General features: G+C 31.7%; 7 protein-coding genes across 11 annotated transcripts in view; 4 read left to right on the forward strand and 3 right to left on the reverse strand.

Annotated features, from left to right (window-relative positions):
• The first annotated feature begins 1,980 nt into the window (after positions 1-1,980).
• LOC113515540 (ELMO domain-containing protein 2) lies at positions 1,981-6,942 on the forward strand. Its single transcript, XM_026899789.3, has 2 exons — positions 1,981-2,887; positions 3,137-6,942. The coding sequence occupies exons 1-2, from the start codon at positions 2,372-2,374 to the stop codon at positions 3,557-3,559; spliced, it is 939 nt and encodes a 312-aa protein (XP_026755590.2). The 5' UTR covers positions 1,981-2,371; the 3' UTR covers positions 3,560-6,942.
• LOC113515383 (thioredoxin domain-containing protein) lies at positions 6,459-10,633 on the reverse strand. The gene is made up of 6 exons (XM_026899569.3): positions 10,157-10,633; positions 9,893-10,078; positions 9,072-9,210; positions 8,356-8,517; positions 8,009-8,134; positions 6,459-7,917 (listed from the first exon to the last, which is right to left on the reverse strand). Exons 1-6 carry the CDS (start codon positions 10,290-10,292, stop codon positions 7,713-7,715), a joined length of 954 nt encoding a protein of 317 aa, XP_026755370.2. The 5' UTR covers positions 10,293-10,633; the 3' UTR covers positions 6,459-7,712.
• A 3,843-nt stretch (positions 10,634-14,476) lies between these two features.
• Positions 14,477-15,203, reverse strand: LOC128200308 (putative nuclease HARBI1; the record flags this gene model as incomplete). The annotated part of the gene is made up of 2 exons (XM_052893373.1): positions 14,477-14,972; positions 15,056-15,203. Coding segments are annotated over 2 exons (573 nt in total), but the record flags the coding sequence as incomplete, so codon positions are not given.
• LOC128200288 (putative nuclease HARBI1) lies at positions 15,204-16,353 on the reverse strand. Its single transcript, XM_052893320.1, has 3 exons — positions 15,966-16,353; positions 15,604-15,800; positions 15,204-15,391 (listed from the first exon to the last, which is right to left on the reverse strand). Exons 1-3 carry the CDS (start codon positions 16,197-16,199, stop codon positions 15,235-15,237), a joined length of 588 nt encoding a protein of 195 aa, XP_052749280.1. The 5' UTR covers positions 16,200-16,353; the 3' UTR covers positions 15,204-15,234.
• Positions 16,354-16,587: 234 nt separating this feature from the next.
• LOC128200289 (putative nuclease HARBI1) lies at positions 16,588-17,210 on the forward strand. The gene is made up of 2 exons (XM_052893325.1): positions 16,588-16,811; positions 17,023-17,210. Exons 1-2 carry the CDS (start codon positions 16,588-16,590, stop codon positions 17,177-17,179), a joined length of 381 nt encoding a protein of 126 aa, XP_052749285.1. The 3' UTR covers positions 17,180-17,210.
• Positions 17,211-17,937, forward strand: LOC128200309 (putative nuclease HARBI1; the record flags this gene model as incomplete). The annotated part of the gene is made up of 2 exons (XM_052893374.1): positions 17,211-17,358; positions 17,442-17,937. Coding segments are annotated over 2 exons (573 nt in total), but the record flags the coding sequence as incomplete, so codon positions are not given.
• Positions 17,938-19,293: 1,356 nt separating this feature from the next.
• The window catches only part of LOC113515361 (uncharacterized), a 39,411-nt gene continuing 31,592 nt past the window's right edge, over positions 19,294-27,112 (forward strand). The window contains exons 1-6 of one of the 5 annotated variants that reach the window (XM_052893317.1): positions 19,294-19,670; positions 19,970-20,147; positions 22,892-23,086; positions 23,609-23,719; positions 24,384-24,437; positions 26,746-26,857. In XM_052893317.1, the coding sequence (XP_052749277.1) occupies positions 19,979-20,147; positions 22,892-23,086; positions 23,609-23,719; positions 24,384-24,437; positions 26,746-26,857 (641 nt within the window). In that variant the 5' untranslated portion in view covers positions 19,294-19,670; positions 19,970-19,978. The other 4 variants (XM_052893316.1, XM_052893315.1, XM_052893318.1 and 1 more) reach the window with 4 other exon arrangements.

The raw sequence follows: 27,112 nt of genomic DNA on the forward strand, positions 1-27,112 counted from the left end.
ACATGGACCCGGGAACAATGGGATAAAATTTTATTTTGCGATGAGTCTCGATTTGGGTTCAAGCCTGATACTAGAAGGGTAAGAGTGTACCGTCGTCTTGGAAATACTGAAAGACTGAGGTGTGTTCAGGAAGTGCATCCATACAACAGCTCAACAGTTATGGTATGGGCGGGTATTATTAAGAACATAAGAACTAAGCTCGTTTTTGTAATTGGTAACATGAACGCTGTAAATTACGTTGAGGATGTTCTAAAGCCTTATGTCCGTCCATTCGCACAAACGCTTGGCTCTGATTTCACGTTGATGCATGACAATGCGCGTTCGCATACAGCTTTGCACACACGGGAGTACTTGGCAAGAGAAAACATCCTGCCCTGGCCTGCACAATCGCCAGACCTCAACCCCATCGAGCATGCATGGAAGATGCTCCAGAGACGTATTTTAATGGACTTGGATGGAGTGACAACAACCTAACAACTGATGTACTCACAAAAATTTCTCTGGGAGCAATTGCCGCAGGATAAAATTAACAGTCTCATCAATTCTATGAATAATCGGTGCCAGCAAGTTCTCCATATCAGAGGAGGCCACACTTTGTATTAATTTATGCAATTTTTTTACAACTATTTAATTTTAGTTTAAGTTTAGTTGATTAGGCACCTTACTTTGTACTACGTAGGTACATACAGTACTTACTCGTAATTATTGTTGATTAAGATTATTAAAAAATAAAAAATAAATTGTTGTTTAATATCAAAAAAGCATTTAAAAATAATATAAATAAGAAAATACTAAGGATTTAATGCGAAAACACATTGTAAAATTGAAATTTGTGTTGCTTAGACTTTTTTGATATGAATATAAATAGATGATTACTTTATCTGTGCACATTAAAGCAATACTGCAGTAGCAATTTTAGGTCCCAAATGACTCTACAGAGGCAACACCAACATTTACTGTTATTCACTAGTAAATAAACTTTAAATTATACAAAATATGTAAAACTGAAAAATAACAATCATTTTCGACTATTGCAATCTACTTACAAGATATATTTTAATTATTCGATTAATAACTAGTATAACCAAGGAGTTGTTGAGCCAACAAGAAGTTTATATACCAATTATTAGTCAAACAATAATCAAGGCAAGCCGAGTGTCAAATCATATCGTATATCATGCTTGAATCTTTACAACAGAAATGCACATCAGTGATTACTTACTCCGTGTCAGTGTGACCATTTGTGGCAGATTATGCTGATAATTTACAAAAATGACAGATTGGGGGGAAAGGGATTGATAGTAATGAGGTCTAATCCCATTATATTATATTAGCAATATACCCTCTTAGGTCGACCTCCACGCGGTTCCCCCTGGAAATTATCATAGTCAATTTTTGTCGAATTCATCATGGTGGGCCAACTAACCTTATTATGGAGCGGTGGACTTTGATGAGGTGATGAAATGATGTAGACACGGAATTTAGTAGCGAAATAAATGTATTAAACAGCAAGCAAGGAACAGAACAATATGATATATATGTCAAAAAATATAAAATTGAAATTACAAATAATAAGAACATTCTAAAAGTAAATGTATAAAAAAAGAGTATAATAACGTCTAAAGAGTTTGCATCAGCCGGTCGCCAATAGACCGCTTTCATTATCACCTATCGTCTTCCATGCCAGTGTATACCAATAGCGCGGATGGAGTTACCAATCTTTAATCACTCATAAAAAATGGCCGATTTAAAGGATTCCAAGAAAATTTACATTACCTAATTTGAATTTTCAATAAAGAAATCTTTTTAAAAAATAAAAATGGCAGGAACCTGCTACAATTTATCACACTCCTCCGTGTGATCATCTCAAAAAAGTTCGATTCATCTAACATACAGATTTTATTGAATGGATTTTATAAATTTTACGCTGTCCATCTCTAGTTTAGAACACGACAGATGACATATGTGTTGTCATGGTAACGTCAAAGCCAAACGTCAATTTTTGTCTGCTATTCGTCTTTCGTTACTTTATTACAATTTATATTAAATATTAGCAAAATTTCTTTTCATATATTTTTTCTGAAAGTGTAAACCACTTTTAATGAAAACGTCACACCTAAAAAAATAATGACGTCTACGCCATAACATAACTACCACTACCAGCCGATGTGTATCCATAATATTTACCTGATATATTTAGACAAATATTTAGTGCTTCAGAGACCACATTATAAAAATAATAACGAAAATATAAATCCTAAAATATAATATAATTGTAATTAAAAATCACGAAAACAAAAATATCATACAAAGTTATAAAAAATGTCTTAGAGTCGGTTACTAAAAATATTCTTTTAAGTACCTTGTAAACATGATAATTAATCTGTGGTCAGTCTTACAGTGGTATTTGAGGCCTATTATTAAATGGTTCCTTAGGAAAACAACTCGGTTATGTGAGTTACAAAGAATATGTTATGGTGATAAAGCTGGTGCCCCAAGAACATGCAATGTTGAAAGGTCATTAATGTTGTCTCGTACAAAAGATATTAAAGAGGTTATTTCACATCTGGATGCTACAGTTGCTGAAAAAAGATTTACTGTGGACAATTTCCGCAACATTTTTGACCCTTCAGTTGCAATTATAATTCGGGCGAAACAAATTAATTGTAAACTACATGGATCATTTGTTGTATCAATACGAAGGTGCTTAGAACAAATCTGGAGTTATAGAAATTTAGTCAATGAAGTAGAAGAATTGCGCCGAATACAGTTTGACAGTAATGATCCTAGTCATGAAGAAAAACTTTTAAAACTATGGTCTTTGTTAGTACCAAATGAACTTCTAGAAAGCAGAGTTTCTAAACAATGGCAGGCTATTGGTTTTCAGGTATGAAATTATTGTGTACCTTGTCTTTAAGCCATTTAAATACAATTTAGTAATAAATACCAAATATCTTTACAAACTTTCATATTCAATATATTAATAGAATTGTTATTCTTTTATTGCAATTTTTTCATAATGAAAAATACCTAATATTTTTATATATAAGTTGCTCATCACAGAAGTGAGAAACTACAAGGTTTTAAATAAAATCTAAATTTAAGCATGTAATGTAGTGTGACATTTTATTTTCAGGGTGATGATCCAAAGACTGACTTCCGTGGTATGGGATTACTTGGATTAGAAAATCTATTATTCTTTGCTAGTGAATACCCACAGGCTTCTAGTCATGTACTAAGTCATTCCCATCACCCTAAATATGGCTATACATTTGCTATAGTTGGCATCAATCTCACATCAATGGCATATTACCTGCTCAAAGATGGGTCTGCTAAGACTTACATGTTCAACACCAAGAGATATCTACCAGATATTAATTTATTTCATCGTTTTTACTGTTACCTCTTCTATGAATTTGATAAAATGTGGATAGAATCTAAACCTCAAAATATAATGGAATTTTCTGTTATATTCAAAAAGTTTGAAAATGCAGTGCGAACAGAACTTGCTGATCCTGCATCTGTTTTCAGAATAAATATTGAAGTTGATACAATATAATGCTTAAATTGGTTATACAATTTCATATAGATTGTATGTTTGTAGTTCATCACAATACCACACTGTTAGCTTTGTTTAGTCTGTATTTCAACACATATTGGGCATTATAAAGCCTAATCAAAACACTAGTACACTAGCTAACACAGCTGTCGTGTTTATAATTATAATAATGAAGTAAAAACCACAAGTTTTTAGTATATTCAAGTGGGTGTTTATTGTCTACACAAGACAAATTTGAGCACTAAGTTATATAGCCTCATTAAACTAAAAGTAAAAATTAATTTATTGTTCAAGTGCAAAAGTGTAGCCGAAAACAAATGGATGTGTGTGCTGTAGAAATGTTCCTGAATTAAAGAGAAAATTATTCAAAAATTATAATTATATTGGTGTTCTATCTTGCTATTTTTTCCATTAAATGTTTTTTCAGTAGGCATTTTAAGTGCCAGATTTAACAGGCCACCAGGGCCCTTGTTTAGTTTGTGCAATAATTTTTAATTATATATACCCAGAATTCACACAGATAACTTTATTATTATTAAAATGATAGCGTTCGAAAGCTTAAGATGTCAGCTTTAATTTGATATCATTATCATTGAAATCCATCAATTATTTATTAAGTAAATGATGTCTGAACGTAAGAGTAGGAAAAATAGGAATTTATGAAAAGGGCTTAGGTCCCGTATTTTGGGAATTTAACAAAAAATGGTAAATAATTTATTAAATCAATACTTCTTATTGCCCCCTCTAGCCCTTATTACAGCCTGCAGTCTGTTTTTTATTGATCTTATCAATTCTTGAGGAATGCTGTCCCAATCCTCTAACAATGCTGCCTTTAGCTCGTCTACGCTTGAAGGGACTGGATTACTGGCCCGAACTCTTCTTTTAAACTCGTCCCATAAGTGCTCGATGGGATTAATATCCGGGCTCAGCACAGGCCAGCCCATCGTACGCAATTCGACCATTTAACACGAAGTCTTCGCCGAGAAACCCTACGTAGGGCACAACATAATCGAGTAGGATGTCGGTGATGTATCGATCAGCTGTTAGTCCGCCTCCTCAGTCGCCCCCAGGCCCCAGGTACAAAAATAAGCTCAGTTTTTCCTTCTAAGGAAATACCAGCCCACATGCAGGAACCGCCGCCATATATCACTGTTTCAGCAAAACAGCATTGGGAAAATCGTTCTCCCGGACGCCTGTAAACTCGACCTCTCCTGTCACTGCCATGCAGACACATTCTGCACTCATCAGTAAATAGTACCGACCGCCAATGCGCAACGCTCCAATTGAAATGCTCTCAAGCAAATTGAAGGCGCGCTTGTCGGTGGCCTGCAGTCAATTTGGGGCCCGTCGCAGGCCTTTTTGGCGTTAAGTTGGCTTCCTTCAAGCGTCTTCTCACCGTCCATTCGCTTACAGCCACCCCTCGTACACGTCTCAGTTCCTGCTGCACATCAACACTCGTAAGGTGTCGATTGCGCAGCGAGGTTGAGACAATGAAGCGGACGTCTCTCTCTGAAGTGCACCGGTGGCGGCTCGTTCTTTGTCTCCGATTGAAGGCACCAGTCTCTTAGAACCGTTTGTATACTCAGGATACAGCAGACAGGCTCAAGAGGAGCTGGGCAGCGACTGCTCGCTGGCTTAACCCTTGTTGCAACAAGGCAACAACTTGAGCGGCTTCCTCTGGTGTGGTATCCATGGTTTCGCGAAAACAAGGAATGCAATTTACTGAGATGTGTACCGGTCAACTTGTGATAAGCGACTGATAAGGTAACGGGGTGTGAGCGGGTTTTATAGCGGGGGCAGGTAGCGCATCTCGTGAATACCTTATAGAGCAAATTTTCCCTAACGCCCAATTAAAATGCATCATTAAATCAGCGCTTAAGTTTTTTTTAGGGTATTCATGTTAAATGAGAGCATAATTCTTCAGCTTTAGTATGACATATCATTTTTATAATTGACATTTGTCGTTTTAGTAAAATCAATGCATCAGTGCGCCGTCAAGGGTTGAGTCGATTTGGTTGCTAGTGTATATAAAAATACTAATTGTCATGGTAAGCGTTCTGCCACTTTTGATACATACATCTTTTATTTTATTTTTTATTTACTAATGTGCCTACTTTTAGGTATTTCGATAAAATACATAGCAAGATTATTTACTAAATATGTAAAGAACGAAAATACTTATTTTAAAGAGCACTTAATTTTTTTTATACATTCCATGTATGCGTTTCTATAATTACCTGGTATAACTACGATCATAATGATAACTAGACAATTTGTTACATTTTTCTGTTCTGGCTGTATACCTTCCTATTAATAAATTTTTGAATACATTTTATGCGCCTAGTTTCATTTCGCCCTTAAAGCATCAAAATCATAGATATGTATATGCATAATCTAAATAAATATATTGATACTTACATTTCATAAACTTAATTAGTAATTAAAATTAGAGGTCCTCATAAGATCAGCAATGAAATGATTTTTTGGAAGCTAATAAAAAATTAAGTAAAAATTTCATATTATGAACAGCACTGGCTCCAACTGACTGGCTGGTAAAGCGAGATTGTCTTTCGGTTCACTTTGGACGAACGACGCTTTCACTTCACGTAAATTTAACTTTAGTTTTATGTCAAATAATAATTCGCAAATTTTCTAAAATCACTTACAAATATCAACACTGTTCCCATACCACTCAAAAGACACCACTGGCATTATATTTTGCGCTGGAAATTGTTTTACACATTTGGCTTGGCGCTCCAAGCTATCTGATGCCTACAGCGACTGTTCCTCTGTTTTTGAGTTTATTCCTGGCTATAAAATACAACCATATATATCTATGTAATGTATCTAATCATGATCGAACGGCATTTGATAGCGAGGTATAAAATTTAAGACAATATTGAACTCAACCATTTATTCATATTTATCCAGTACAAAAATAAACATTTTTTATAAACAAGGACGGATTTTTTTAACCATATAAACTCATTCCATATTAACATAGCAATTAAGATACCCTCTTTACAAGTGTATATAATATTCATTACAATATGATTTGAGTGAAGCGGATATTTTAACCTGCAACCTGTATTTTCCAGCAAAAGAAACAACACGGATTACAATATTTGTTATACAAACAAAAATGAAGTTGCAAGGCAAATACATTGGCGACTGCGTTAAGAGATGCAAAAGATTCATAGTCGTTTGATAACCTTGCCACAACCAATAACAACCCATAACAAATATTGCCTAAAAAATTCATAAATTGCCATCTTAGAATTTCTCCATTCACAAATTAGAAATTAAATATATATTCAACTTTTATAAACACAAGTAAGAAAACTTACTAGTACCTATTTTCTCCCGTTTTTTTTTTTTTTCAACATAGAGAGCTAGGAACTAACATATTCAATTATATTAATCCAACTCAAGTAAAGACATATACCTTGTCCTGTTTTGAGAGAATATATAAGTAATAAATGCAAATTTAATATAATTAAAAATATAGCAAAAAACTACAAGTCTTGTTTCATTATGTTTAAACAACTAATCTAAAATATTGTCGGCTAACATACAAAGCTCATAAAATTCTTTTTTAATGAAACTTTATATTTAAAACGGAATTACAAGAAAAACAATTTTAGTTGATGACATATCTTAAAACTTATATATTCATATATATAATTTAAATAAAATAGATTGTTCTATATATTTGTACGCAAAGTATGTAATTTTCATCTGTATAATTATTGTACTGTAAAACGTTTACACAAAAAAACACTATTTAAATAATAAAGGAAATCACAGTTATATAAGTACATACATATACATACATCCCAATTTTTATCCAAAAAACAGAATATTATCGTAAAATAGTAAATTAACTATTTTTTACAGTAATGCCCTTTAATACCAAAATAAATATAATATTCTATATTATTACACCAGACCTGAATCTAGGAACATATTCAACATTTAAAACCTGTAGTGAAAAACCAACCTCATTGCATTAAGTTGGAAAGATATGTATTATAACTACATGTTTGTACTATATACTTAAAATATTAATAAACTTTATATATATGGAATAAAAAATATTTTTATAATTAATAGTCTTCATCATTTCATGTCATGTTAATTGAAATATCTCTCCTCATTTGCTCTTCTTTTCTTTCTTAGTATCCTTAACTTTAGGTTTTGATTTTCCAGCCTTTACCAAAGCTATCAACGCTGTTACTGCTACTAAACCGAATCCAGCTACACCTATTTGCCAAATCCATGGATATTTAGCCAGAATATCTAAACCATATGTTGTAACTTCTTTGATCAAAACAACACTGTAATCCACTAATTCATCACTGTAAAAAATACATAAGTATTATTATTAAAATTGTATTTTACATGTAAACAAAAATTTCATCTAAGAGTAACCATTACTACAATACTTACAATGGTGATGCAAGTAAAGGTACTGGTTCAGATCTACTATTCTTGTACCAGTCTTGTGCAAAAGTAACAAATGACTTTATATCACTCTTCGGCAAATCATATTTGTACACTTTACCTAAACGGAAGCTGAAATAAGAAGTAAATGTAAATAACAAGTTTATATTGCTCTTTGTATGGTTTTAGCTGTGTTTTAGATTCAACAGTTATTGTGATATTTGTTTGTCTATAGAACAGCTAATAAATTAAACTTTATACTTACAAAAATAATATAAAAGTGATTAGTACAGGTAGTTCATCATATAACTTTAATATTATTAAATCAATAAAATTATAATAGTTATACTTACAAAAGGAATGTTGGTAATTTGGTGATTTTAAAACGCTTGGCTGTAATAACTCCAGCAAGATTTGCATCTATACGTGCCACATTTATTCGTCCACGCAATGTTGCTCCAACACCTTCCCATACAGCATGCAACCTCTGACATTCAACACATGAGGCACCATAGCTGGATCATAATTATAAAAACAAAATTAGGAAAATCTCTAAAAATATTATTTGCCTATTTCACTAAAATTGTTATTGGATTTTTTATCATTATATCATATTGAATATAGGTATTGAAACTGTGACTTCAGCATATAGTTACAGTTTCTATTCTCAATACAGTAAATAATGTCAATATTATAACCTAAACCCCTAACCATTAAAGCAGTTTTGACTGCATAAAAACTGTGAAAGTTTAGTTTAGTGTAAAATAATAACTTGACCTGTTAAGATTTTTGACTAATGTGTCTATAAATCTTCTTCTATTCTTATACATATAATAGATGTGTTCTTCTTCTTCGGGATGTTGTAATGGATAGCTAAGAGAACACAGTACTAAATAGCAGGATAAGTGTAAGTAAACATGAAACAAAACCCTATAATAAGCTCACTAGCAAGATTAGTAATAATAGGATACTATCCATTTTATTAAGGGAAAAAGCCTACACCCATCTATTATAGAATGTCTATGGATTGCTATGATGATTACAATAAAAATTTTTTTCATTCACTCACAACATGACAAACCAATCTCCAGTGGTAGCACCAGTAGCAGCTTGTGTCATATGTTCAAATATCTTGTCTGTTAGCTCCTTAACAGCTGGAGACTGATTTTTCTCAAAAAATCCATATATTTCATTCTCATCTGGTTCTCCTGCAAAAATAATAGATGTCTTTGAGGAAAGAATCATTTTAACCCCATTGAGGCCTAAATTGAAAATTTTTGTATAGCCTAATTAACCTATATTCAACACAACATAGAGAAATTGTTAACATAATTACACCAGATGATTGTGTTGTTCAATACTACCCCACATACATAAACATAAAATCAAGTTTTGCTATAAATTTTATTAAACATTTTAAAAGTTATAAATATACTTAGATGCTGTAAACCCAAATAGAGAGTCAGAGGTATATTTAGTAGATAGAAAAATTTTATTTAGACTTTATTGTACACATAAATTTCAATGTTATAGTTTATTTTGAATAAAGATGTATAACAGGTAAGCTTAACTCATATAATTTTTTTGCATGAATATATGTATAAATTTTATTAGATTCAAACAATTAGTGGCCAAATGTAGAACAGGTAAATCTACAATTCACCATTTCTCTATTATCATGTCAAATAATATTTTTTAGATATAACTAGTAGATAATTTAACGATCAGATTCTATTTGACACTGAGGTCATAATTTCCTTATTATAAACAAAACAAACGGCCCAGGCTTTGCTTAAAATAAAGAATCAAAATTTTGCCCATTGAAAAGCAATGTCTAATTACTAATAATAAGATTCTTCTAATTTTATATATAATTATAAATCATCTTACCACTGAAAAGCAATGGTACCCCATGTCTGAAAAATACAAGTGCAGGTTCTTTCGTAGGACTGTACAGATGTGACAAATGACTGTTGATGGTCTTTACTGTAACTGCATTCAAATGCTTCTTAAAGTCTTCTTGTAAACTTTCCAAGTGGCGTTCAAATTTATTACAAACATCACATTGTGGCTTTGCTATAAAAAAACTCAAAATCAGTTCAAATTGTTTGAATTCAACTGATTTGTTGAAAAATATATTAAAAATAGACTTACAGAATAAAACAATTAATTTATCTTTGTCTCTTATTAATTGCAATATATCATCGTCACTGACACTTACGAGACTTTGGCTGCTATAAACTATAATTATTTTACAAAACAATAACACAATACTCAATTTATGCTGCATTGTACTCGTTTAATTTAATGTACGTATTATGCTTGGATTTCGGATATTATAAATAATATATATCTAAAGTTAAGCTTGAGTGATTCAAAAAGTATTATTTAGTCTACAAAGAGTAGATAATATAGAAGAGGTAATCTGTGAATCAAAAGCTAAGTCTCAAATAACATGCTATGCAGCTGAACTAAAAGTAGAATAAAGTAGGGGTTTAAATGAACTTGAAAATCAAAATGTAGACACAAATCAGAAAATTAGTATCCCTAAAGGGTTAGTGTTAAATTAAATAAAAAAAAAAATAAGGATGAATAAAAATTAAAATGTTGGATTGGGACTAAGACAATTTGTTTCATACCAATAAATGTCAATGTCAAATAATGTCAGTGTCATGTAATTTTTCTTTTTTAAGGCTCTATTAAGGGCTTGGTTAAATTACCTTTAAGCTAGACTAGTGAGTATTTCTCTGATTTGGTGCAAAGTACATGTCCGTGAAATTTTTAGAGGAACTACGTAACCTAAGACTTGAAAATATTTTTTTTTAATAAACTATAATTGCGTACAAATGTGTCCTATATAGATAACCAGATATGAAGTAAAATTAATAAATAAAAATAATATTTTAGGTCTGTAAATTTTATTACGCTCAGTATCCTGCTTATAATAAGTCAAACAAAATAAAAATTCATCATGATGGGCTAACTGACCTGTTTTCATTCTCATCTATCACCCTTCACTGGTGCTCCGCCAACGTATCCCGCCAGCGTATTCCGTTAGTGCAGGCGAGGTTACCATACCATTTTCACCCATCAAAAAAAAACCGTGATAGTTTCCAGAGAGAACCGCGAGGAGGTCGACCTGATTGGGTATATTGCTAGCAATGGGATTCTCAGTCTCCATTACTAACAATCCCTTACCCCCCAATATTCAGTGTATTATTGATGTGCATAATGTTTGTTGTTTTAAATTTGTTTAAATGATGATATCGTCATAGTCGTAAAATACTAACGGATCTGACAAATATTACATATATAGATCCGTCAGTATCCTACGACTATGACGATATATGCGTAATTTTGTATCTTCTAATTTGTAATGTGTATTTTATTTGTAAATAATTTAAAAACAGTTAAAATCATTCATTACCTTCAGTTTCATTACTTTCGATTTCCTTCAGATTTATAGATGAAGATAATGATACTTCAGAGTGACACCACAACGACGTTTGACTGAAACATATATATAATGTGACAACCAACGTGGTGGTGGTGCCCGAATAGACAATGCATTGCAATCGAAGCAGCCAACCTTAGGTGCATTCATAGACGTCGAAGGGGCATTCGATAAAACAAACTTTGCCAGTATAGGTCGGGCACTAGCTATACATGGAGTAGACACAGCACTTAAATAATGGGTATATAACATGCTTAAGCTATACAATTCACTGTAAATATTACCACACGAGGGATTGTCAGTAGAGGATGTCTACAAGGCAATGTACTATCACTGCTATTGTAGAATATAGTCGTAAATGAGGTCATAATAGAGCTCAACGATAACAGCCTCTATACGATAGGTTATGTGGATGATATAGCTGTACTTTTATCAAGAAATTTCAAAAGTATCCTGTGTGATTGCATGAGAATAGCTTTTGAAATAATTGGGAGATGGTGCGCATAGCATGAACTATCGATTAATCATGTTCACAAATAGAAGGGTAACATGTCCTTACAGACTATCAAAACTTTTCAATACAGAACTAAAACTTAAGGAAGAAGTCATGTACCTTGGTATTATACTGAACAGTAAATTGCTTTGGAACAAACATCTTGACTAAAAACTAAACAAAAGCACAATTTCATTCTACCAGTGTAAAAAGATGCTAAGAAATAAATGGGGTCTTTCACCAAAAATAACTCTATAATTGTACAGAGCTGTGATAAGACCAATTTTGGTCTATGGTGCACTGATTTGGTGGGCAAGGACAAGACTAACGACCACTCTCGCCAAACTAAAAAGCTTTCAGAGACTGGCTTGTTCTTTTGTCAGCAGCTGCAGGGAAAGTACTCCTACAACAGCAATAGAGGTGGTCCTTAACATAATACCACTAGATCTATATGTATAGCAGAAAGCAGTATTAGCTGCTATCCAACTCACGTAATCCTGGAATGTGAAGCTGTGGCCCCTCAACATTTAAAAATCTTCTGAACGGTGAGGTCGCTCCGTGAGGCCTATAAATATCCCAGGAAGCTTTTGTGCTTCTAGGCGGCTGGCTGTACTAGCCACGACTTTTACGCACAATGGCCCGAACGAGAGGCTAAGCGCGGAAAAGAGTGTCCAATTTACATTACATTACAGAAAGCACAGAAATCTTGACTTACCTGAATTAGTGCACTTCCAGAAAGAATTAAATATTTTAGTAATGGCACTCCTTATAAACCAAATGTGATATATTTGATTTTGTTGAATTATACCGTAAGTTTAAATGCTTAAAAAATATTCAAATACTACGACCCATTTAGAAAATAATATTTATACCAATTTATAAAACTTTACATAGTTTTGATGTAAGAGAAGAGATTAAATGTTGTACTATTGGGTAAAATAGTTAATTGTCATATATGAAGTCTACAATATTTACTGTATCTAATTCAAATTACTCTACTAACTCCTGCAGTGCCATTCTGTAAAATGCAAACTCGATATCGAATCTCACTCAGGTGACCGTTCTCACTTCGATAGCGAAATCACTTGACCTTGGATTGGCATTCTGTTTACACTTGAAGTGCAGAGGCGATGTGAAGTGAGTTTCGAAATGAATTATCGAGAACTAGAGACGTGCCCGGTGCGCCATGTTTAATCTATATAATCGATTTAAAGTATTTCCTTTGTTTTTTTAGAAATTATATACTAATGAGTGTATTATTGGCTTTACTTATGTTTGAGATTATTTAGTCTATTTAATTATACAAATTAAGCGATAGCTAAACCAATTTAAAAAAAAATATAATTTCTTGTCAGTATAGCCAACATTCCTTTGCGTCCATGTAAAAAAATTATTTTGTTTGGTAAACTTTGTGTTGTGATTCCAAGAACAAGAACTTTAAGTGGAGAGGACTAAGTGGTTTTACGTTCTTGCGATACACATGGGTACCTATTGAACACAAAAAATTAACATGTTGAGTATCAGTAAGTTTAGTGCATTCAACATTTGTGTTTCGAAAGAAGTGGAAGCAAAAATGAAGTGAGTATACACACAATTTAATGTATTTTTATATTTACAGAAAATGTTGTATATCTAAGTGAATGAGCCGATGATTTATCTTATTGATGTGAGTAGCAACCATCACACAATGTACTGTGATGTCCATGTTACTCCTCTTACATTGTTATATCTAAGGCCATAATTGTTATGCTTTGTTTTACCCTATACCTTTAATTACACTGCAATCACAGTTATTTTGGCGGTAGGAAGACTTGTAAAACATAGATAGGTGTCCATGCAAATGACTTAGACGATGTCTCCCTGTAGTAAAGTAATTATTTACTTTGCTGTCAATACTAATTGTTAATTTTTAAATTTTCTGGTAATTATGTAATATTTTTTTATAATGGACCGTATAACTAACCTGACTGTTGGACTATCAAAGTCATTACAGAATCATTGCGAGACTATTATTTAAATTTTTTAAACTAGTCTATAATGCTAAAAAATATCTTATATAGATTACAAATAGTCTTGTGAAATCATTCTTATATTTTTGTTCTATATTTATATTAAATGAAATGTGCATATATGATAATTTATATATTGTAGCATAAAAATTCCCTATGTTGTAAGTTTGGCAGTAAGAATTTCATAATTACTATTCTTTTACAGCTCCACGCCGTAGGCGGCGATTGATACCTGCGTCTCCACCTTCTCAGAGGCGGTCACAGCTTACCAGCCTCACTGATCGCTTCCTGAGAGTGGAGGAGCAGCGGTTAGAAATAGATAGCAGAAGTGTAGCTGTATTAGAAAATATGGCTAAACTAATGAGGGAACTCTTGCAGCGAGACCAAGATAGAAGTCATGAGGTTAGCCAGGGATTGCTGGCTGTAGGGGAGGGATTAAAATTGTTAGCCGAAGCATCCCACAGCCAAGATTGTTTTTTTTCGTGTTAACATTGTAAGTGGTTCACTAAAAAAAAAAATGTTGAGAAAAACAAGGTCTTTTATTTTTATTGTTTTGTGACAAAATGTTTGTTATAGTAAATATATGTATTTACTCCCTACGAGAACGCCATAACTGATTAACTAGCATATCTCTGCTTGATTGACCCATTGCCAACTCGCTCTGAGAGTGGGTCAATGGCAACTGACGACCCACTGAGACGCGTGCAGTTGCACGAAAATTTGCTTCTTCCTCCTCATCATGACTATCTAGAGTCGGTGCAGATAAACCAGCTCTATTGCAAATGTTGTGCAGGACACAACATGCTATCACTATTTTTCCGGCTGTATCAGGATGGTAATGTAGAACGCGGTGCACAAGTAAACATCTAAAACGTCCCTTAAGTCTACCAATAGTTCGTTCGACTGTGTTACGTGCTGTTGCGTGTAATTTATTGTAATATTCTTCAGGTGTACCCTCAACAGCGTTAGGAATAGGAGTCATCAAATAAGACCGCTGAGCATATCCTGAATCTCCTACAACAAACATTAAAACCGGTTAGGTCAAATCTTTATCATATAGGCGGAAGTTAGAATCAACTTTAATTAATTGATCTCACCAAGTAAATATACAGTTTCACCAGCACCTACCAATTCTTCTAAATGGTTTTTTATATCACTATTATTAAAGATAAAACTGTCGTGTGTGGCGCCACCATAAGTAGCGTCTACATGTATTATATTGAGATCCGCATCTGTGTACTGAAATATAAAAATCTAGATATAATTATTATACTTACTAGCGACTAGCGACTACCGACCACTTCGTTGGTTTCCTAGCATGATTGCCTTTACGACAATAATAGCGCTCTTCATTTTCTGTGGGTCTAACTATTGTCACAAAAGTCCCATCCACACACCCGATTACTCCAGGAATTTTGAATTTTTCATAAAATCTGAAATAATACAAAATATTTTTTCTATGTAATAAAAAAAAATATTACCTACCTAACAAAACAGACAAAGAAATAAAATTACAAAAATTTGTCAAATTTTTACAGTAACATATATTATAAATTTCGATATTATAAAAGACAGTCAATATTATTTATAGTTATAGATTACGAATTAAATATTATTTTATCAAAAGTATTTGTATATTACAAACCGTTCTTTTAATGCCAGCCTCTCCTCTGCATTCTGTGGAAATTTTATATATTTGCTTATAATAGTTGGATGATTTAATGTCTCCACTACCTCGCAAATGCAGCGAGATGCAGACGGTTGGGACAAAAAAGTATTTATATTTTGCCCTATTATCCTTTGATAACTGCCACTCGCCAAGAACGACAATGTGCACAATAACTGAAAAGAGATAAGTAAATAAGTCATATTATGTGCTTATCTACTATACTATTTATTATTACTTGATTGTACGGAAAATAAGTGGTAGCATAACATAGTACCTAATTAAATGACTATTCAAGTTATTTAAATTAGGTACCTAATAGATAGATAGCTGGATCTTACCTTGATTCTAACGGATAACCCTCGGTGGCGACGTTGTGGTTTCTTAATAAAAAACTTAATATCTTCTTCTAATTGATTTATTAATTCCTCTGAAAGTCTGTACACATTCACATAATCCTTATTTCTATTAAACAATCGCATTGCACGAATTTGTTGAGCTTGACGTCGGCTGTTATATAAATCTAAAGAGTTCGCTTCTTCTAATAAACTCAATAACACAAATAATCTAGCCATTTTAATGTATTAGGCAACCAAAAAACTTATGTTTAAATACAATTTATAATATTTTTATAAAATCTCGATCACTCCATAGGAACTTTATATTTGACAAATGGAATCGTGTGTCTTGGGTGAAGTGAGTATCGAAGTGAGTGGGAAATTCCCTTACAGAATGCCAATACACTGCACCAAACGTCAAAATATCACTTTTGAATGTTTAATCCCGCCACCGTACTCATCGTTGTGGCGCTGCAGTCGCAATCGAGTTTTACAGAATGCCATGATATAATTTCACTCCGGATTCAGCTATCGAGTTTCGAAGTGATGCTTACCGAATAACACTACAGTAGTATTTTCCGTACAATCAAGTAATAATAAATAGTATAGTAGATAAGCACATAATATGACTTATTTACTTATCTCTTTTCAGTTATTGTGCACATTGTCGTTCTTGGCGAGTGGCAGTTATCAAAGGATAATAGGGCAAAATATAAATACTTTTTTGTCCCAACCGTCTGCATCTCGCTGCATTTGCGAGGTAGTGGAGACATTAAATCATCCAACTATTATAAGCAAATATATAAAATTTCCACAGAATGCAGAGGAGAGGCTGGCATTAAAAGAACGGTTTGTAATATACAAATACTTTTGATAAAATAATATTTAATTCGTAATCTATAACTATAAATAATATTGACTGTCTTTTATAATATCGAAATTTATAATATATGTTACTGTAAAAATTTGACAAATTTTTGTAATTTTATTTCTTTGTCTGTTTTGTTAGGTAGGTAATATTTTTTTTATTACATAGAAAAAATATTTTGTATTATTTCAGATTTTATGAAAAATTCAAAATTCCTGGAGTAATCGGGTGTGTGGATGGGACTTTTGTGACAATAGTTAGACCCACAGAAAATGAAGAGCGCTATTATTGTCGTAAAGGCAATCATGCTAGGAAACCAACGAAGTGGTCGGTAGTCGCTAGTCGCTAGTAAGTATAATAATTATATCTAGATTTTTATATTTCAGTACACAGATGCGGATCTCAATATAATACATGTAGACGCTACTTATGGTGGCGCCACACACGACAGTTTTATCTTTAATAATAGTGATATAAAAAACCATTTAGAAGAATTGGTAGGTGCTGGTGAAACTGTATATTTACTTGGTGAGATCAATTAATTAAAGTTGATTCTAACTTCCGCCTATATGATAAAGATTTGACCTAACCGGTTTTAATGTTTGTTGTAGGAGATTCAGGATATGCTCAGCGGTCTTATTTGATGACTCCTATTCCTAACGCTGTTGAGGGTACACCTGAAGAATATTACAATAAATTACACGCAACAGCACGTAACACAGTCGAACGAACTATTGGTAGACTTAAGGGACGTTTTAGATGTTTACTTGTGCACCGCGTTCTACATTACCATCCTGATACAGCCGGAAAAATAGTGATAGCATGTTGTGTCCTGCACAACATTTGCAATAGAGCTGGTTTATCTGCACCGACTCTAGATAGTCATGATGAGGAGGAAGAAGCAAATTTTCGTGCAACTGCACGCGTCTCAGTGGGTCGTCAGTTGCCATTGACCCACTCTCAGAGCGAGTTGGCAATGGGTCAATCAAGCAGAGATATGCTAGTTAATCAGTTATGGCGTTCTCGTAGGGAGTAAATACATATATTTACTATAACAAACATTTTGTCACAAAACAATAAAAATAAAAGACCTTGTTTTTCTCAACATTTTATTTTTTTAATGCTTCGATGCTTCGGCTAACAATTTTAATCCCTCCCCTACAGCCAGCAATCCCTGGCTAACCTCATGACTTCTATCTTGGTCTCGCTGCAAGAGTTCCCTCATTAGTTTAGCCATATTTTCTAATACAGCTACACTTCTGCTATCTATTTCTAACCGCTGCTCCTCCACTCTCAGGAAGCGATCAGTGAGGCTGGTAAGCTGTGACCGCCTCTGAGAAGGTGGAGACGCAGGTATCAATCGCCGACTACGGCGTGGAGCTGTAAAAGAATAGTAATTATGAAATTCTTACTGCCAAACTTACAACATAGGGAATTTTTATGCTACAATATATAAATTATCATATATGCACATTTCATTTAATATAAATATAGAACAAAAATATAAGAATGATTTCACAAGACTATTTGTAATCTATATAAGATATTTTTTAGCATTATAGACTAGTTTAAAAAATTTAAATAATAGTCTCGCAATGATTCTGTAATGACTTTGATAGTCCAACAGTCAGGTTAGTTATACGGTCCATTATAAAAAAATATTACATAATTACCAGAAAATTTAAAAATTAACAATTAGTATTGACAGCAAAGTAAATAATTACTTTACTACAGGGAGACATCGTCTAAGTCATTTGCATGGACACCTATCTATGTTTTACAAGTCTTCCTACCGCCAAAATAACTGTGATTGCAGTGTAATTAAAGGTATAGGGTAAAACAAAGCATAACAATTATGGCCTTAGATATAACAATGTAAGAGGAGTAACATGGACATCACAGTACATTGTGTGATGGTTGCTACTCACATCAATAAGATAAATCATCGGCTCATTCACTTAGATATACAACATTTTCTGTAAATATAAAAATACATTAAATTGTGTGTATACTCACTTCATTTTTGCTTCCACTTCTTTCGAAACACAAATGTTGAATGCACTAAACTTACTGATACTCAACATGTTAATTTTTTGTGTTCAATAGGTACCCATGTGTATCGCAAGAACGTAAAACCACTTAGTCCTCTCCACTTAAAGTTCTTGTTCTTGGAATCACAACACAAAGTTTACCAAACAAAATAATTTTTTTACATGGACGCAAAGGAATGTTGGCTATACTGACAAGAAATTATATTTTTTTTTAAATTGGTTTAGCTATCGCTTAATTTGTATAATTAAATAGACTAAATAATCTCAAACATAAGTAAAGCCAATAATACACTCATTAGTATATAATTTCTAAAAAAACAAAGGAAATACTTTAAATCGATTATATAGATTAAACATGGCGCACCGGGCACGTCTCTAGTTCTCGATAATTCATTTCGAAACTCACTTCACATCGCCTCTGCACTTCAAGTGTAAACAGAATGCCAATCCAAGGTCAAGTGATTTCGCTATCGAAGTGAGAACGGTCACCTGAGTGAGATTCGATATCGAGTTTGCATTTTACAGAATGGCACTGCTGGTTTCGTCCCTATTTACATCCCGATCTCTATTCACCTCATTTTGCAGTATCTACTTTGTAGTGTGGCTAAATGACGGTTATATGATAACCATGACAACCGACATAAAATGTGTAATGTCAAATTGTCAATGTCAACAAAGCGAGAATAGACATTAATAAAAATCTACCTACTTATTTTATTTAAAATTTTAATTTCTTATTTTGAAGCTGTAGCAAAGTGAACGTAATTAAGACAGCAAAAGCAGGTGAAGGTTATCAACTATTTCTCATATTCAAATATTACTGGTAGTTATTCTATTGTCCATCGAGATTCTCCCTGTGAAACTTAGTGCTTCGATCCAACAAGTGTTCTAATTCGAACTCTATAAAACATGATTATGTTCTGTATATATGCAAGTATTTAAGGTAATGTACCCGTCGTCTGGTAGTGTCATTCGCCTTGTACTCTAAAAGGGTACATTGTTATGGTTATGACTCATCAACAGCATCTGGGCGGAAGATAAATTGGTGTAACTAATTTAATTCTAATTATTGTTTTTTATTGCTTTAGAAGTTCACAATGGCGGAAACTATAGATGAAAAAGTTGTTATGACTCCTAAGAGCAAAACGGCGACATCTACTACTCTTATAGTAGAGAGAAAAGCTGTGGAAGCTGAAGCTAGTGATAAGATTCATGTGGCAGGGGGTGACCATACTGGTATAATCATCAACAAGGAAAAAGTTTATGGTTTGTGTTACAATAATATGCATGCTTTAATTATATGAGTTATACACATATATATTAATTATAATATCTTACTGCTAAATAACTAATTTTATAATATGAAGTAAGGTTTTACCATGGATGAAGTGAAACAGATTTATAAGGGATCATTATATAATATTTGGATTTAATAATTATGATTAGCATTTATTAAACTGTATATTTGATACATATTTGATTGATACATTATTTGCAATAATGATTCAAGTAATTATTGGAAACTTTATTGTTCCACTCAAAGAAAGATACATATATATAAATGTATGTAAATGTATATATAAAAGATTAGAATTATTGCTATTTTGTGTGTGTATAAATTTGTGGTATTTTCAGTGACAACAAAAACATTCTGAATAATAACAACACACTCACAATTTGTATTTAAATAAATTGGAAACTATAAAATACTTTTCTAAAATATAATATCTATATTAATATTATAAAGAGGAAGGAAAGTTTTGATTGTTTATTTATAATGGAGAAACTCAAAAAATATTAAAATAAGTTTTAAAAATTCCTGCCGAATAGGATTCTCTATAGAAAGCTATATTATCAGTGAGTGACATAGACTATATATTAATTATAAAAAAATTTTAAATCCCTATGAAAATTATGATAGATTATAGTATAAAAAGTTTCTATTAAAGCTTATATTAAAGACTATTTCTATCTATCCATCAGTGCAAAGCTGGAGCAGATCACTAGTATTCAATAATTTTTTGCAACAAATTAGCTCAAATATTTATCACATTGACCTTGTTATTTCCTGTTTGTAATCACTCTATTATTAATAAAAATTTAGTATTATGTTAATTCAACAGCAACAGTTGATAAATTATTTTAGGATATGTGTGTTGTGAGATATATTAAATTAAACAAGTATTTGTATTTTTGAAATACAAAGTAGGGATGATAAATGAGTTATTTATGTATATTATATTAAAATTGCAACAGTATTTTATTTAATTTATAAATTAATTTAGATGAATGAAAATTTATTTCAATAATCCACAACACTTATCTATACTTAAATTAAAAGTAATAACAACATTAAAAAAAATATTAAAAAAAAAACTTTACATTTTATAAAAGTGTAGTTGAAATAAGTCAGTGTTACGGACATGAAAAAGGATGCCAATTCAGCTTAAAGTTCCTGCAGAAGCAGAAACGCTGATTTTTCTATTAGTACCTCATCACCTAGCCCGGTCTAGCCTTTCCCAAAGTGGGTGATAAGGCCCCCTTGTGGGTGCTGCAGGCCTAAATGGGGGTGGTAAGAGATCCAGAAAAAAATGGGGGTGTTGTGTAGAGACTTGGGGGGTAATTTGAAGTAATAGTGGTTTTTAAGTAGGTAAAAATTAGGTAAAGAACAGAAAATATCAGTAAAAACAATAATAACAAAAGAAAAAGAAAACAAGTTTTCGACCCTATGTGTAGAATAAAACAAGTATCCAAGCCTTGACAGTGGCTATATGATAATTCACAAATTACATTATTTCTAAATACAACATGTATTCTGATAAGACAAAAACATTTACAAAGAATTGGGGATAAAAAAGATGTCATTTTATTTTTCATAGTACAATATTGCCATAGAGTATGTGTGTGTATACAATTTTAATACTATATTGAAATTTGCTAACTACCAAGTGGTCATCTGTTGAAGATCTTAAAGTTTATGCAATTATACATATAATGTGAGTCTTTTTAGTTTACCATATAATAGGTTTTTCATTTATATGGTTAAATTGTAATATTAAGGAAGTCAGTATTATATCCTCACTCAGTCAACCTTTGACAAGTTTAAATTTGTAGAAAATTTTTATTCTCTGATGATTCTATTATCATCTCTAGTATTATGAATCATGAAACTAATAATAAATATGCTTACTGGCATCCAACTGTAATGTATTATAATTATCTAGGTGACTCACTACCATTATCGTAGAGCCAATGTAGTCATGATATGACATCAATCAAACATCTGTATAAGTATAAATGTTGATTCTTGGTCAAGACATCCTTTGAGAAAAGTTGAACTGATTGGGCTATTTAAATAAGAGTATGTATCTTCTGGATTAGATAGTTAAAAATAAAAATATTAAATACCTTAAGTATAGCATTTAATTGTGGTTCCTTTTATTGGCTAACATACCTATGGGAATTTGTGTCAAATTGTTATTATATATTGTACTAACTGCTGTTAACATTGTTTTACCCTCTATCTTGTCCTCTCAAGCAAAAAACAAATATTTACAAAATTTTGTTGTAATTGGTGAGTGATTTCAGAGGTTTGCGCATAGGATTTTTAAAAGGACGGGAAGATAAGGGACCTGCCTACCCCAGACTGGGGAGCAGAGTTTTTAGCTATAAATGAAAACTTGTTTAAAGGGCCAAGGCCTAAAGCAACGTAATGTTGTGGGGTTTTTATATATTCATATATTGTGTATTCTTCCAAAGTATTGTAGATAATAATCTTGATTCATTGTTTGAATTATTACCTATATATTTGTAACTTTTCATGAAATTGTAAGGCAGGTATGGAAAATCTTGAGTTTATTGTATTAATCTTTTTCAGTGTTTTTTTTTTTTTTTTTGAAAATAGCTAAGCAGTCTAAAAATATAAACAAGAGAACCCAACCAGCTAAAAATATCTGGTTGGTTTTATAAATAATATCTGCTAGTTCCTTTATATTTCATTTTTTTTACAGAGAATGGAGTCACAGAACCATGTCATGCTCAGCTTGAATTCCGCGTTTATCTTGTATCAGCTGCTAATGGAACCCACACAAGAGAGGCGAGAGCCCTCAGGTTCTGGTTTAAACCACAGATGCCCCCAAGTGAGCGTCCACATGAAGCCCAAGGATTTTTCAGAGAGCTTGTCAGTCCTCAAGACTTTCCCAAAGGTACAAAATTCTTACATTTTTATTTGGTTGTCTAAAATTGTTTAAATATCTTCTGATTGAGCAGTTAACTTATCAATATTAATAGTGACTTACATATGTGCCAATTCTTAATAATCCTGCTATTTTATATTGGGATATATGAGTATTGTTATTTAATCATGCATGAACAAGTAAATGGATTCTATTTTTATATAAAATTCATTTTCTGTACTAAAAGTATCATAAGCTAAGATTGTAAGTAATATTTTTACATTTTTCATGAACAACATGTAGCAAATGTAGTAAACTATTGTATTAAAAAATTAAAAAGAATAATAATAATATTTATCTCCTTGGGTCCTTGTATCCAGGGAGAGAATTGTTACCAGGGGATTACATTGCTCTCTCTCCTCTTTCAGGAGAGAGATGTGAATTTTGTAAAAAAAAGATTAATTATTATTTAACTCCATTGACATGTATGTATTGTGCGTAATGCCTTACAGAATATTCACATATTGAATGAATGTTTTTAATAAATTACAGATTATGTCGGCTTTATAAAGAAGATTATAAAATTGATGCAGAACAAATATCATCAATTAAAATTATTAGAAGTTGAATTGAGACAAGAGGGGCGTGGTTCACCTCCACCAGGTTGGTATTGTGATATATTATTGTATTATGTATGTAGTATAATATCCTTTATACATTATATATATAAATGATACAACAATTGACTAATTGTGTTGAATTTTTAAAATTAGATTTTACCAAATATTTGCCCATAATATAGTAATTTAATTAACACACCTATGAGACATTTATAAAATATATCATTGTCAATGATTTTATTACAGACCTTGTTGATGTGTACCATACAAACATACATAGCGATAGTTAGTACATTAAAATACAAACATATGTTTATGAATGTCTGCTTGTAATGACCTAAGCGTTTTTCATAATGTATTTAATTTAAATATATATGTATATAAATATGAGTTTACAAAAAATAATATGAGTATCTACCTATCAGTTGTTTGTGATACATAGTACAGTTTCTATTCAGTTTGGAAGTAATTAACACTGTATTACATAGCGACATTAAATTCAAAACTATTTATGTATTTATTTATTGCCTATTAATATCCCACTATTGGGCATCCCCTTCAGAGGACTTATTATTACCAACTTGCTAAGTGGTTTGGTTTAGTGTTTTATTTCGAGTTTTTATTCCACTTGTATTTACAGTTATTAATAATATTAACAAATATGCTTAATTGATTATTTCATAAATTTTATTTTTTCTATCATACAGAAACAAATGGCGTTATTACTAGTAAGGGAATAATATACAACTGTTATAATGGGTGTATGTATAATATTCAGTAGTATGCATGTGTTTGAATATTATTATAAAATTTATTACACTATTTAGGTTTAGAAGCCTTGCATATAGTTTTCTCTGTTCATTAACCTCACCATAACATTTTGATGCAAGTACTTAATTAGTCAAATCATTTAAGAAATTTATAAAGTTAATTGATTTATTGTTTGATGTCTTTGTTAAAAAATATTCAAAGGATCCAAGTATACTTATCATTATTATACCCCCTCCCCTTCATGATATAGCTGTTATTATATTATTGGTATAAAGTTATTATGACATGATTAAAGAGCACTAATGTATTGCTAAATATTTAAACTTGGAGATGCGAGTTATTTTTATAGTTACAATATATATATGTATAATCATCTATATAAATATGATATTTCTATGAAATATATCACCTGCACATATAATCTCTGCTTATTAAAATATTTCTGAACTTATTCACCTCTAATGTTAGTAGAGCACAGCTATTTAAAAATATCTTAGTGTTATGTTCATATAGTTATAAAAGAAATATATTTTTTTTTCTTTAATTTTTTTTATACAACTTAAAATGGCAAAAAACTGACGGCCCATCTGATGGAAAGTGGTAATCGTCGCCTATTGACATGAGCAATATCATGGACATAACAGAGTATACTGTTTCGCTCATGATATTTCCCATGCGTTGCCATTCCTGAGGACTCAGGTGTTATTCCTCTGTACCCTGTAAATTCACGCCATATCCCACCCTTCAAACCGAAACACAGCCATACAAACACAACTGTTTTACGGTTAAAACACGAATGAGACAGAGGTACAGAGGTACAAGCAAACGAATTTTGTACAAAGTCTCCCTCTGGTTTTTTATGGTTCATTATGACTTTGTGTTTTTATTACTTAACAAATTTATAATTTCCATCATTTTAATTATAATATTTACATTTTTCTAGAAATCAACTGCCAGAAATTTGAATTAAACTATATACATATATAGTTGATACCTTTTGGTATTTAGAGATTTATATAATTAATTTTTTCTCTATAAATTATAATAGATCAGGTTCCCGTTATATTATACAACAATGCTCACATTTTTTTTATTATTTACAATACAGTAGATGAATATTTGTCCCTTATTGCTTATTAAAATTTGGCTGTGAATAAAACGGGAAATGAAGGGGTGGTCTATTTTATACCAGGACCACACTGGAAGAATTATAAATTATATTTAACATAAATTTTACTTATATAAAAGGACTTTATCTATACAACCAAAAATTAGCATGACCTGAACTAAGGAAGTGCTTTGAGAAACTAAGGAATCACGATAAAAATTCTGTTCCATGTGAGAAATACAATCAGCGTACATACAATGAACGTGCATAGATTAATTAATCTTACTTGCAAATAAATTTACTAATTAATTATAGAACCTCAGTTTTTTAATGAAAGCACATTTTTATTACACTAAGGAATACCTAAGTAATTTAATAGAATTATTCATTAATTAACACAATGGGATCTTGGGCTATGCTATACAGAGTGAAAACAAATTCATTAGCAGCTTTACCTTTCTTCTAAACAAGTTCAAATTCACTTTTAAAATACTTAGACGTTAATGATTTAGATTTCACTCAGTATACCTTAAATGATAACATATAAGCAAAACTGACAATTGTTAATGTAATAGGTGAATCAATCTAGCAAACAGTATTTATTAGATTATTTGTTTCGTTATTGGTGTGATATTTGTTCTTGTGTGCATGCCACTGTTTTTTTTTTTTTTTTTTTTTTTTAATATTACTAAGAGTATAAGGGTTGTAATTATTTCTGGATATTTGATTAGAATTATTTTGTTTAATTCCGCTACCATTATTATACGTGTGACTGCCGACACTCGAAGATTAACCACCATTATTATTACCAGAAGTTAACCGTTTGGCACCCAACTCCGAATTTTTTATTTTGTTTTTCGTAGTTTAGGTGCCGCATACTTTAACCTTAACATTCGGCTCGGAGCACTGATGTAATAATTTGTCTGAAGATGCCTCATTTAGCGTGAACAACATGGCAGTCTGAGATTGTAGGCTAATATGTAAAGTTGTGATTCTTCTGGTAATAATAGTGGTGATCATTCATCGAGTGTTGGTAGTCACACACGTACTAATGGTAGCAGAATTAAACAAAATAGTTCTAATTTAATAACCAGTGTAATGGTCTTCCGCAACATAACATCTAGTTCATTAAAATATTTGTAATTGTTTAATATCATTTATATAAATATGTTATTGTTTTTTTATTGCAGCGTTTATAGAAGATAGCATTTTAAATCAAACACCAGTTATTTCTGAACAAAGAGTACTGGATATGATAGAAAATGCATATCCTAATCCACTGACTGTAGAAGACTTTGTCACGTAAGTATCTTGGTTACAATAATATATATTAGTAATATTTACCCACAACTTCATCGTAATAAGGATATATTGATGAACGGGTTTCCAAATAACATATTTTCTTCTCTATCTCAAATACTAGGCCTATACTAAATTTCGTGATAATTGTGTTGCTAAGGCGCCAAGTAGTAACAAATTAACAATATCTCATTTTCGCATTTATAGTATTTATAGGAATTATCAGTATAAAAAAAAGGGCAGAAAAGTTCTTGGGTG

This window comes from Galleria mellonella, unplaced genomic scaffold, assembly GCF_026898425.1.
Source record: "Galleria mellonella isolate WM207_F2 unplaced genomic scaffold, CSIRO_AGI_GalMel_v1 utg173, whole genome shotgun sequence".
NCBI lineage: Eukaryota > Metazoa > Arthropoda > Insecta > Lepidoptera > Pyralidae > Galleria > Galleria mellonella.